This window comes from Capra hircus, chromosome 19 (genome assembly GCF_001704415.2).
Source record: "Capra hircus breed San Clemente chromosome 19, ASM170441v1, whole genome shotgun sequence".
NCBI classification, from domain to species: domain Eukaryota; kingdom Metazoa; phylum Chordata; class Mammalia; order Artiodactyla; family Bovidae; genus Capra; species Capra hircus.
In genome coordinates this window covers 38346670-38359651 of record NC_030826.1, presented here as the reverse complement: position 1 = coordinate 38359651, position 12982 = coordinate 38346670, and the positions used below count along the sequence as shown (strand labels likewise).

The window sequence follows — 12982 nt, the reverse complement described above, 5'->3', positions numbered from 1 at the left end:
CCACCAGATCCCACGTCTGCCCTAGGGCTGAAGGAACAGATGCATGGGACACAGCCCCCCTGGGCCTCTGGCAAAGAGGAAGAGCGCAACACTTCACACAAAGCCACTCAGCACGGAGCCTGGGCACATAGCGAGCATCAGTGAACATCTGTCACATGACCATGGGCGAAGCAGCTCGGAGCCTGCGAGTAAGCCCATCTGGGTCATCACCAAAGGCTTCCCGTAGGAGGGGGCCTTTGAGTTGAAGCTTCAAGGATGGGTGGAATTTCCACTAGGGTCCAGAGGAGAGAAACAGTCTGGCGTTTCACGTGGAGGGGTTGACTCTCCCATGAAGCATAAAGTCTTTGAGCGTGAACTACAAGGCGCACCGGAGACTCGCTGCTCTGCACGGTGGGGGCCCTACAGTCCTCACCAACCGTGTAGAATTTGCCGAGTTATTAGCCAGGAGGGGCGGGGTGAGGCGGGGCGGGGCCGAGGTGGCGGGGTGGGGAGGTGGTGGCCGAGAGAGCTTCATAAAGCCACAGCAAAGGCGCCGCGACGCTAGTGACAGCGACCCGCTGGAGAGGGAGCCCGGGAGCTGCCGCGCGCCCGCCAAACGCGGGCGCAGGACCCAGGCGTCCGAGCCCGGGCTCCGCTGGGGCCCCGCCCCGCCCCCAGCCCCAGGGCCCCCGCCCCGCCCCCACCCACTCCTGCCCAGCCGACCCCCGCGCCCGCCCCCGCGCGCATAGGGGCCGGTCCTCGACGGCCCGCGGGAAGGTGCCAGCCCGCCCCGGATGGGCATCGTGGAGCTAGGCTGCGGAGACATGCTAACGGGCACCGAGCCGATGCCGGCGAGCGACGAGGGCCGGGCGCCAGGCGCCGACCCGCAGAACCGCTATTTCTACCCGGAGGCGGGCGCGCAGGACGCGACCGACCGTCGCGGGGGTGCCAGCCTGGGGGCGCCCTACGCCGGGGGCGCCCTGGTGCCCGCCCCGCCAGGCCGCTTCCTCGGAGCCTACGCCTACCCGCCCCGGCCCCAGGCCGCCCCCGGCTTCCCCGGGGCGACCGAGCCCTTCCCGCCGACGCCGGGCGCCGAGGGCTACCAGCTCGGGGACGCCTACTCGGCTCCGGACCCGCGCGCCGCACTCTACCCGGGGCCGCGCGAGGATTATGCACTGCCGGCGGGGCTGGAGGTGTCCGGGAAGCTGAGAGTTGCGCTCAACAACCACCTGTTGTGGTCCAAGTTCAATCAGCACCAGACGGAGATGATCATCACCAAGCAGGGACGGTGAGTGAGCCGCGCGCCGGAGCGCCGAGCGGCGGGAGCCCCTCCGTCCTGCCTGCCCTGAGCTGGACGCGCTTCTGCTTTTCTGTCGAGACCTTGCTAGTGTCTCCGTGTCCCTCGCAGCTTTGGCTCAGGCCTCGAGGGGAAGGAGGGAGTTGAGGTGGGGACGGACAACCTGGGGGCTGTTTACTCTCGGGACATTGCACCGACAGGCGCAACCCAAACCCGTGAGTGACGGAGGAGAGAGACACACGGAGCCATGGTTTGGTTTAGGGCGAGGGTGCCTATGGTTTCCCCAGGCACTAGTGTGCCGCTCTCTGCCTGAGTGGGCGACACCCAGGGCGCAGGGGGAGTGTGTGATGTGGGTCTGACAGAGCAGAGCACCTCTTCGCCCCTATGTGCTGGGAAACCGAGGGGAGGGCAGAGTCTTGCAGTGGAGCGGGCAACAAACCAGCCCTCATCTCAGGGCCCTCTGTGCCCACCTCTCCCAGCGCCCTTGCTGCTGTTGTATACAGGTCAGCTCTAGGGGAGGGAGACGTGTAAAACTGGGATTTGGTGACACAGAGATATAGTTGCCAAGTTTCCTTTCCGGTAGTACTTTGAGATCATGTGTCTGGTGTGTGCGTGTCGTGGGGGGAGGGAGATGGTACAGTGGGAGAGGGCACAGATTCCTTCCCCACACGGTCCCTGCCTGAGGGCACAGATGTCAATGGGCCTGAGCAGGTGAAGCGACCTCAAGGGTCCCAGCTGGCAGCCAGTCCCACTCTCTGTACCCTTCAAGGCCTGTCCCCGAAAGCCTGCCCCACCCTGATCCAGACATTCAGTCCACCCTGGGGAACCCCTGGTTCCGAGGCTCAGGCTCCCCTGAGCCCAGTGCGTGCAGGGTAGGGTTTTGGGGCTAAGGGTGCTGCTTCCGGAGAGAGTCTCCTACGTGGGGAAAGAAAGAGAAACTTGCAGCTTGTGTGTTATTTGTGTAGCAAACTCCACTGAGTGGGCCCTGACTGTGTCTGGTGGGTGAGAGTGTGCACCCACCCTTCCCAGGGGGGTTCTGTGTGGGCAGAGAACTACTGAGGGCCTCTGTGTGGAGCGACTGTGTCATCAGTGGACCCAAGAGGTGTTGAAGAGCAGATAGGAAGTGTGGGGCTCGGGAAGGGAGAGGGGAGAGGCCATGCTGGGCCAGAGGGTTGACATTCATTCAAGCAGCACCCTTGGCCCCAAACCCTACCCTGTATGCACTGGGCTCAGTGGAGCCTGAGCCGTGGAACTAGATCCCTCAGGGTAGACTGAATATCTGGGCATTGCTGGAACATTTTTCCGTCCTGATGAATGATTTCTGTGGGATGGCTTGGAAGTGAGGGACCTGTCCACCGATCACAATTGGCTTCAAGTTGCTGTACTGTTCTTTCTCGGGGATGAACCCAGGAAAGACGGCATTTTCTTTTATGGCCCGGCCTTCATCTTCTAGGCCATCTGATAATTCCTCTCTGCTCCCCCAACCCTAGCCCCCTTCTGGGTGCACCTAGGCACAGCCCAGGCTTCTAGGCTGTCATGTCTAAATTGGAGGGAACCCAGAAGGTCCTGTTCCGTCTTCTTCCTGGACATACAGGGACATGGACCTAGAGACAGTAAGAGGCTTTTCTGAGGTCACGTAGCACATCCATCGCCGGCAGAACTGGCACCAGCTCCCAGATGGTATGTGCCTGGGTTTCTTTCTCTGCTCCCCCAAGACCAGGGGTAAAAACAGCCACCAACACTGTCCGAAGGCCTTGATGCATTCATGGTGCTTTCACTTCCATTATTTCACTGCGCTGGGTAGGCCAAGCAGCCTCCCCGTTTGCAGCTGAGGGCGCTGAGGCGCAGGGGGCTGATGGCTTTCACTCGGTCACACGGCAGACCCGAACTCAAGCCTCCACTCCGTTGAGGCAGGAAGCCTCTCCTCCCCGGGGCTGCCTGCTGGGGTCTCCCCACAGACTTGTGGCCAGGCCCCTGACCCTCCAGTCTTGAGGGCTGGGGTAGACAGAGCTTCAGCAGAACTTCAGGGATGGGATCTGGGGGTACAGGACTGGCTGTGGGTCTTAGGGTGCAGTGCAGTACATATTGCTGTGCTGGTTGTCTCCTTTACAACCTCCTTTTTCCTTTACATTCCTGCTGAATAATCCTCTGTTGACAGTTGTGTTGTCTCTCTTTTATTTATTTTTTTTTAATTTTACTTTTTTATCTTTTGGCTGTCCTGCACTCGTGTGCAGCATGTGGGATCTTAGTTCCCTATCTAGGGATTGAACCTGAGCCCCCTGCCTGGGCAGCTTGAAGTCTTAACTACTGACTCACCAGGGAAGTCCCTTGTTGTCTCTCTTTTATTTAAACCCACACACTTAATTTCCTTTATTATGAAAAATTCCAATATATATAAAAGTGAAGAGAAACGTGTAACAGATCTCCATCTACCCGTTACCTAGCTGTCGATACCAGTCCAACCCTATTTCTACTTTTCCTTTCTCTGTTAACGTCCATACCTTGGGTCTGAAACTATGTTAATGATAGCGTAATTAGTAAGTAAATCCTAGACACTATTACTTCATCCTTAAGTAGTTATCTGTGCACCTCTAAAAATGTTTTTTTTTTAAATAAACGCAATACCATTAGCAAACCTGAAAAGAAATTCTTAAATATCTTCAAATTTCCCTGATCGTTTTGTATGCTTGCGCGCACTCCAGTTTTGCAGTCCTCACGCTTTCAATCCATCCTGATGGACTGCTTCGGACACTTCGTGGGTTGGAGCTGTTGGAAGGCGACAGTGGCCTCTCACCATTTCCCTTGAGGCCTCCTCTTGGATCAGGCCTCAGGGGCCCCAGGGTGCGGTGGAGGAGACAGAGGACACACGGCCCCCAGTTCGGCGCCCAGCTCTGTGAACTTAGGCTCCAGTGATCTGGGAAGTCGGCAGCCATTTCCTTCTGCTACTGGCTTCTGAAAAGCAAGACGGGCTCAGTGAACAGCTCCCTTTCTGTCCTCCTGCCCTGGTAGACTGGCTTGTCCCTCTATGGTTTCCAGTGATCCGTCAGTCACCACCACATCACCCACGACTTTCTTCCTTTTTGAAAAATCCTTCCAGCAGGCCCACCCACAGCCCCGTAGCCTTTCGCCTTGGGGCTGACTCACTCCCTCCCAGATTCTTCCTCTCCTACCCACCCTAGAGCCACCCCGCAGTGTGGACAGGACACGCAGTCACGCTCTCCTCCAGAGCAGGAATGGGATGGGGAGAGGGCGGGGGGGGGGGGGTGGTTCTGGAGTCCAGAGACTGATCCAGGCAGCTCAGATGGGACTGGGAGGGGAAACGGATGATAGGAAGATGGACCGGCCAACTGGAGGGTTTGGAGTTCGAGTTTGTGTGTTCCTGGTCTGATAAGCGCACTCATGTTGCCCGGCCTCGTGTTGTTTCTGGGAGGCAGGTTGTCTGATAGTCAATGGTAGACATTCTCAGCAGAGGAAGAGCGAGGCGGCTGTCTCTGTGTGTGGGTGTGTGGGTGTGCAGTAATTGCTGGCAATCCCCATTTTTCTGGGTGTGATTAATTGATTATTATAATTAAGATAACTCTGTTGTTAAACAGCTCTATTTGCATTTGTGTATGTTTGTGCGAGCTTAGGGCTTGGTAAAACAATTTCAGTCCCGCATTATCCTCGATCGCAGGCCTCGGCCCTTTTGGTTTTCTCCTCTCTATATTCCAACTCCAAGAACTTTTTAGATCTTTAAAAAATATTTTTAGCTTTAAGCCTGCTTTAATTTGGGCTGATGGGCTTCATTTCTCGTGGGATGGGTGAAAATGGCTTTGCTTTTTCTCTTCCCCTGTTTGCTGGTGGCCGTCTGATTTCTATTTAGTGGATCCGAGGTTAATGGGAGGAGGCACTCCCTTGATGCTCAGGTGCGTTTTTCATTTGGATCCGTAAAAACATTGCCGGAACATGCTCCTCAGACTTCCCTGGCAGTCCAGTAGTTAAGACACCAAACTTCCACTTCAGGGATTATGGGGGTTTGATCCCTGGTTGGGGAAAATCCCACACTCCCCGTGGAGCATGGCCGAAAACAAAAAAAAAAACCCTCCTCAAAAGTGGTTTCAATTTACACCCCCACAGATAGTGGAGGAAAGGACCAATTATCCTGCAGGCTCAATAGCAATTAGGTATTATCAATTTTGAAACATTTTGGGAACATGCCTGATAAAAGTGTTAGTCATTCAGTCATGTCCAACTCTTTGCAACCCCCTGAACTGTAGCCCACCAGGCTCCTCTGTTTATGGGATTTTCCAGGCAAGAATACTGGAGTGGGTTGCCGTTTCCTAACCCAGCTCTCTTACATTGCAGGCAGATTCTTTACCGTCTGAGCCACCAGGGAAGTCCAGACTGATAAAAACCATCTCCTTTAAATTTGTGCCTAATAACTGCGAATTGGAGCATTGTCGGAAGTGTTCAGGATGGGGAAGGGGTACAATGACTCGGCAAATCATTTCAAGGTGGATGGTCCTTAAGGAGTGGTGAGCTCTCTTTTCTAGGGGCTCAGATTGGCATCAGACTCCCTTTTCCTTCCCAGCAAAGCGTCATGTAAATCAAGGGCTATTTTGGAATCCCAGCTGGCGGTGAGTCTAGATCTTTAGAGTGAAGCTGAGACCTCCCTTGTCCTCTCCCTCTCCCCTGCCCTGCCCCAGTCTCCTTGTGTCTCCTGCTTGTCCCTCTACTAGTAAGAAGCAGGAGGGGACGGTGGGGATTATAGCACGTGCCCTGCCATCAGGAGACTCCAGCTCTGTGCTTCCACCAAGAAGCCATCACCAAACTTCTCTGAGCCTCATTTTCTTCAGATATAAAATTGGAAAAAAACATTTTGTACCTCAAAGGACTTTTTCAGTGAACTGGCTGCTGCATGAGTAGACGTACAGTGAATAAGTTCCCGTCTCTCTCTTTATTACTACGTGTCTGGATAGGAACTGGGTACAATATAGGAAGCGTGAATGACCTGACCACTGTTGCAAAATGAGTTAGTGGTAGCAATGGTTTGAAAATATTCTCTCACTCTCGATTGCTCAAAGCCTCATCCCTAACTTTGATTTCTCCAGTTGACTGGCACGCTAAGCTCCTGGGACCCAAGGCCTCAAACCAGAACTCTGGACTCTTGCTTGGGGTTCTTCAGCCAGGCCAGAGAGTTCTGATCACTCTGGGCCTGGGAGAAGGTGGGATGAGGGTGGGAGAGGGGAGACGGTGAGCTGAGTTGCACATCTTTCAAACTTCTTAACGGCTCTGAGAGGAAAAATGGACAGGAATTGTTATCTCCATTTATAGGTGAAGAAAGTGAGGTTTGGTTTAAGAATTAACTTATCCAAGACCATAGGGCCAGTAAGTCTCTTTTTCTCAGCCCAGGAGAGTCTGGGGAAGGCAGGAAGGTGACAGTACTCTCCCCGGAGATCTTTCCAAGGTTATTAGGGATGTTGCTCTAGGACCCTCTGGGGACTCGTGTGTGTGTGTGTGTGCGCGCACTCATGTGCATGCTCAGTTGTGTCCAGTTCTTGGCAATCCCGTGGACTGTAGACTGGGATCCACCTGAAAGTGTTCCCTGACCCCTGGAACTCTCAGTCCCCCAGGTTTCCTGACTCATGGACCATTGCCTTTCTTCCCGCCCTGCAGGGCTTCTTGTAGGAGGAGGAGAGAAGTGTGTGGGAACGAAAAGCAATTCTGATGAGGGTTTGACTCTGCCGTCTTAAGAAGTGTACTCTTCCTGCTTGAGTTAGAAGAGACAGGCTAAGCCGGAGAGGCGGTGGTGATGGTAGAGGTGCTGGTTGTAGTGATGGTGGTGATGGGAGTTGTGGTCATTGAGGTGTTCCTTGTAGTGATGCTGGCGATGGTGGAGGTGTTGGTTGTAATAATGATGATGTTGATAGTGGAGATATTGGTTGTAATGATGGTGGTGGTGGTGGAGGTGCTGGTTGTACTGATGTGGTGTTGGGGTGGGGGAGTGATAGTGGAGGTAATGATCATAGTGGTGGTAGTGATGGTGATGCTGCAGGTGCTGGTTGTAGTGATGGTGGTGATGGGGTGGTGATGCTGGAGGTGATGGAGATGGTTGTGGAATGGCAGTGCTTAGTCCTCTGAATCTGTTACTCAGCACAGTAGCACAGCATCCCAAATCCAACTTCCTCCACTTTTCCTGGGAACCAGGACTTTGATCACGAGAACTGTGCCCAATAGAGTCCCTCGTCCAGGTGGATGGAAAGCTCCGGCTAGGACTTCAGCTACTTGTCTGAAGACCCAGGCCTGGAGCAGGTAGCACTGCAGACGTCAGGCCCAGGAGGATGGGGCAGGGAAAGCCTGCAGATGACCGCTCTGGGGCTAGGTGTGTGTTAGCACCGTGAGAGCCGCAGCGAGAGGATGGATGATAGACTGAGGCCAGACCAGGGTTCGGGGAACTCAGAGATGAAGACCTACTAGGAACAGCCTGTGTTGGGGCTGGCTTGTGGCTTTGCTCCCCTCCAGGGAGCCAACTAAGGCTAGAGACAGGTGTGCAGCTAATGTTAGCAACTGACACTCAAAAAGAAAAAATTTTTTAAAGCCCTGCTTCATAGTGTTTGCTGATTTCCCTTGCAAGCTGCCCACATGTTATCACTGAACTTGGAGTTGGGAAGAGACGTGAGGCAGCAAATATCATCTAGTATATCTCCACCATACCGATAAACAATCTCAAGAGCAGAGATAATAGTAAAGTGTAGTAAAAAATATCCAGAAGTGATTTTTTTGAGTATTTATTACCTTGACTTGTAATGTAATATATTTCATGGTAGTTTCTATGATTTAATTTTTATTTATATTTATTTTTGGTTGTGCTGGGTCTTCACTGCTGCACAGGCTTTCTCTAGTTGCCACAAGCGGGGACTACTCTTATTTCGGTAAGCAGCTTCTCATTGCAACGAATTCCCTTGTTGTGGAGCACAGGCTCTACAGCTCGAAGGACTTAGTAGTTGTGGCTCGTGGGCTTAGTTGCCCTACGGTATGCGGAATCTTCCCCGACCAGGGATCGAACCATGTCCCTTGCACTGGCAGGTGGATTCTTAACCCCTGGACCACCAGGGAAGTCCTGATTTAATTTTTAATTGTTGCTGTCAAACAACTGGCTGGCAGACTTCCTGGACTTCCCCAGCTGGCTCTGGTGAGGATGAGAGCTGGCTCCAGCACACCACTGATGGGTGGCCTTTGCCCAGGAAACGGCTGTCCGGGGGACTGGGGGCCGATGATATTGGTGGGTTTCTCTGTTCTCCCCAGACGGATGTTCCCATTCCTGTCATTTACTGTGGCTGGGCTGGAGCCCACCAGCCATTACCGGATGTTTGTGGATGTGGTCTTGGTGGACCAGCACCACTGGCGGTATCAGAGCGGCAAGTGGGTGCAATGTGGAAAGGCCGAGGGCAGCATGCCAGGTACGTGCCTCCTTGGGAACCGGGGGCATGATTTTTCTCTAAGACTGTGCGCCCCCTGGTGGAGCCAAGAGGAACCCCCCCCAACCCCCTGCCTCTGACTGCTAGGATTTAGTTCTCTAGTTCCACCCCGCCCCATCCAGTCCATCCCACACCCCCCTTCCCCTCCCACTTCTCACTTTAATCCTGTCTTCAGCTCGGTCCTCTGCCCACACCTCCCTCATCCTGCCCCGGCTGTCCTCCCCCTCCATCCTTCTTGCCGTGCCCCTCCGAACAGGCAAAGGAAGCCCCATATGACCAGGGACCTGGTCCCAGGAGCTGCATGCCAAAAAGATATAACTGTCCACAGGGAACCGCCTGTACGTCCATCCAGATTCCCCCAACACCGGAGCCCACTGGATGCGCCAGGAGGTGTCGTTCGGGAAACTCAAGCTCACGAACAACAAGGGGGCTTCCAACAATGTGACCCAGGTGGGACACCTCCCCTCAGGAAAGCCCCCCACCTTTCCCTGTCCCTGAGGCCACAGTGAGTCCTGCAGGCTGATTCTGTTCTATAAGAGTGACCTCTCTCCCTCTCTGACTCTGGTTCTTTCCCACCCACCTTGAGAGGAAGCTGCATCTCAAGGCAGACGGGGGTCACATTCAGGCCAACGTGGGCCAGCCCAGCCTGGGTGTTTCTTCACCGAATCCCAGCTGCAATTGCTAGTATTGGGTATGGAGTCGATACTGGTGGTCCTAGGGAGAGGGTGCAGAGTTTCTTTGAGTTGAGCAAGCCTATTAAAGATGCCCTTATTCCCTGAGAAGCCCTGTTTGTGCTAATACTTTGGTCACAGTGGCCATCTGGAGATAGGAAAGGGGGCAAGAGAATAGCACTGGTGCCCTGAGGAGGTTCAGGACTGAGGTTGGAGGCTTGGGAGAAGTTACATGTTGGCAGGGCAGAACAAGGGTCACAATGACTTCAGGGTCCTTTGTAGCTTGGCCATAGGGTGGACCATAGGTGGGGTGGGGGAGGGAAGGGTTCCTTTGCACTCCCTCCTCCCATGCTCACAGTCATCTCACCCGCCTCAGATGATTGTGCTTCAGTCCCTCCATAAATACCAGCCCCGGCTGCACATTGTCGAAGTCAACGATGGAGATCCAGAGGCGCCCTGCAACACGCACGTCTTCACTTTCCAAGAAACCCAGTTCATTGCAGTGACCGCCTACCAGAACGCCGAGGTGAGGGCTGCCTGGGTGAGGGTAGGCTGAGCCTGGGCAGGTTGGGTGGGAAGAAGGGAAGAACAGGGCCCCTTGACTTCTTGGGAGTGAATTTGGAAGTTCCTCAGCCTCAGACTCAGCACTCAGATGACTGTTTCCCTTCTCTCTAGATTACTCAGCTGAAAATTGATAATAACCCTTTTGCCAAAGGATTCCGGGAGAACTTTGAATCGTAAGTGCCCCTGGATTCAACTCATGTTGGCAGAGGCCTTCCTTGTCTGTCTGGGACTGGAACTCCAGACAAGTGCTCAGCCCTCTCTGCCTCTGCGGTGGGGAAGTGTGCAGTGGGTGCAAAAGGGCAGCGGGCAGGTCAGGAAGGAGGTATGGGGAGGGTCGTGCAGCAGGCAGGCTCCTAACTGACCAGTTCTATTCATGACCCCCTGTCTTTTGCCCCCTGTTTGTTTTTTTTAAAGCATGTATGCATCCGTTGACACCAGCGTCCCCTCCCCGCCTGGACCCAACTGTCAACTGCTCGGGGGAGACCACTATTCCCCTCTCATCCCCAACCAGTATCCCGTCGCCAGCCGTTTCTACCCCGACCTTCCTGGCCAGGCCAAGGATGTGGTTCCCCAGACTTACTGGCTGGGAGCCCCCCGGGACCACAGCTACGAGGCCGAGTTTCGCGCTGTCAGCATGAAGCCTGCATTCCTGCCCTCCGCGCCCGGGCCCACCATGTCCTACTACCGAAGCCAGGAAGCCCTGGCGTCTGGAGCGGGCTGGCCTGTGGGCTCCCAGTACCCTCCCAAGGTGGGCCCAACCAACTGGTTCCACTCCATGCGAACTCTGCCCATGGAACCTGGCCCTGGAGCCTCAGAGGGGCGGGGGCCAGAGGAGCAGGGCTCCCCCTCCCTGTGGACTGACATCGCCCCACTCCGGCCAGAGTCCAGCAACTCAGGACTGGGCGAAGGAGACTCTAAGAGGAGGCGTGTGTCCCCCTATCCTTCCAGCGGTGACAGCTCCTCTCCTGCGGGGGCCCCTTCTCCTTTCAATAAGGAAACTGAAGGCCAGTTTTATAACTGTTTTTCCAATTGAGCAGATGACGTGAAAAGAAAAGGAAGAGCGTCGTTGGGTTGAGACCACAAACTCAGGACTGAGCTGTCCCCAGCTGCTTCTGTCCTGTCTCCTTTTGTAGTTGGTTGAGGAAGAGAGGGGCCAAGAAGGATTCTGAGGTTCGCCTGCTGTCTCCTGGCCCACCGGGAAACCTGTGAGGACTGTCCTCTGCCCCAACTACAGTCATATACCTGGTGCTGCTTCTGGCTGTGGGTTCCCAGCTGGAGAACATAAAATGGACCACGGAAGGTCTGGGACACAAAAGAGCTTCCTCTCTTCTGCAGGTTGGGGTTGGGCTTGGGGGTGGGGGTGTCAGGGTCAGGTGGGATGGCCCAGCTGGAGACTCAGATCTCTTCCTCTGTAGAGTAACTGTCAGCATTTTCATTTCTGTGTGTGTTAATCCCTGATATGGAAATAAAGACATGTGGATTTTGTAAGTCAGCCAGCCAGGGTCAGGGAGAGGACCCGAGTGACTTTGAACAACTGGCCTGGGCCCCACCCTCTTAGACACAGTGGAGTCCTGAGGAAGGGGCTGGCAAGGGGGTGGGGATTGTGCATGACTCAAGAAGCAAAGTCTTGAGATTTCCCAAGTGGCTCGGTGGTAAAGAATCTGCCTGACAGTGCAGAAGACACAGGGTTTAATCCCTGACCCGGGAAGATCTCACATGCCATGGGGCAACTAAGCCCGTGCCCCACAACCATTGAGCCTGTGTCCTGGAGCCCGGGAGCTGAACCTGCTGAGCCCACGTGCTGCAGCTGCTGAACCCAGCGAGCCTAGAGCCTGCGCTCTGAAACAAAAGACGCCGCCTCAATGAGAAACCTACATCCCACAGCTAGAGAGTAGCCCCACAAGTAGGGAAATGCTCCGCACAGCACTGAAGACCCAGCACAGCCAAAAATAAATAAATAAACTAATTTTTTCATTTTGAAAAAGAGCACTGACTTGCCAAGGGGACAGGGGATGGTGTGTAAGGATGCATTTTTCTTTTTTGGGAAACAGGGGAGGCTATTTATTGTACAGAGAGTGGTGTCCAGATATATTACTTTTGTCTTCATCACTTTCTGGAAATAAACACAAAACTGTCAAGCGTGTCCTGCTTTGATACCTGGGTGGGGAACACAGGCAGGGACTCTGCTGGGAACTACAGCTGTACCCAAACTATTCTCTCTGCTCTAGAACAGAACTTGAAGTTCCGAAGACCCTCCTAGAAACTAGAGGTGATTTCACTCAGGATAAACTGAATTAGAGCAATTCTGCATGTCCTGCCTTGGTGCTCAGGTTGATGGCTGATGCCACCTCTTAAGGTATCTTGGGATACCCTGACTGTAGAGCTGGATGTGAGGGCAAGACCAGAGGGTGGGGGCTCTGCAGAAAAAGATGACACTTGATTTTTCTGTGCATTTCTGGCAGCTTGGGATCTCCATCTTCATCTTGGGGTTGTTCAAAGATTAAGGAGTAAATGTAAATAGGACCACATGAAATTGCTGTTTTCATAGGTCAAGAACAGCCAAATACTGGCAGTTTCATTTTATCCAACCTAGTATATGTAATGAGTTAAAACAGTGCCAGAAAAACAGTAAGCCCTCAAGGTGTAAACTATTATCATTGTCAATATTATCATCCTGTAGCTGTTTCTCTCTCTCCTTGAAAACATACTGAATTGTGGTTGTAAAATGATACATGCTTCTTTTAAAGAATTAAAGCATTGTGGAGAAGTATGAAGACAACAATAAATTATCTTAACTCTTACTGCCCATCAATAATTATCACTAACAATAGATGGATTAGATAGACAGAAATATATTTACGATATTGGAATCATACTGAAAATGCTTTTTTTTCTTAATGAAAACTATCAAATTTTCATTAACAGAAGCTAATGATAATGATAATAACAACCCACCAAGCAAACCATCAAGACCCCCCCCAAACTCTCAAATGAGTGAAGAGAATTGCTGAACT

At 53.3% G+C, this 12982-nt stretch overlaps 1 protein-coding gene across 1 annotated transcript; it reads left to right on the top strand.

Moving 5' to 3' along the window:
• On the top strand, window positions 558-12715 carry TBX21 (T-box 21). The gene is made up of 6 exons (XM_018064958.1): window positions 558-1267; window positions 8561-8715; window positions 9062-9183; window positions 9781-9930; window positions 10080-10141; window positions 10383-12715. The coding sequence occupies exons 1-6, from the start codon at window positions 774-776 to the stop codon at window positions 10999-11001; spliced, it is 1602 nt and encodes a 533-aa protein (XP_017920447.1). The 5' UTR covers window positions 558-773; the 3' UTR covers window positions 11002-12715.

Excerpts from the sequence above, each read along its gene's own strand:
- TBX21 (XM_018064958.1), top strand. The coding sequence starts at position 774 with ATGGGCATCGTGGAGCTAGGCTGCGGAGACATGCTAACGGGCACCGAG. Across the intron at positions 1,268-8,560 it reads ATCATCACCAAGCAGGGACG|ACGGATGTTCCCATTCCTGT; the intron begins GTGAGTGAGCCG and ends TGTTCTCCCCAG. Across the intron at positions 8,716-9,061 it reads GGCCGAGGGCAGCATGCCAG|GGAACCGCCTGTACGTCCAT; the intron begins GTACGTGCCTCC and ends AACTGTCCACAG.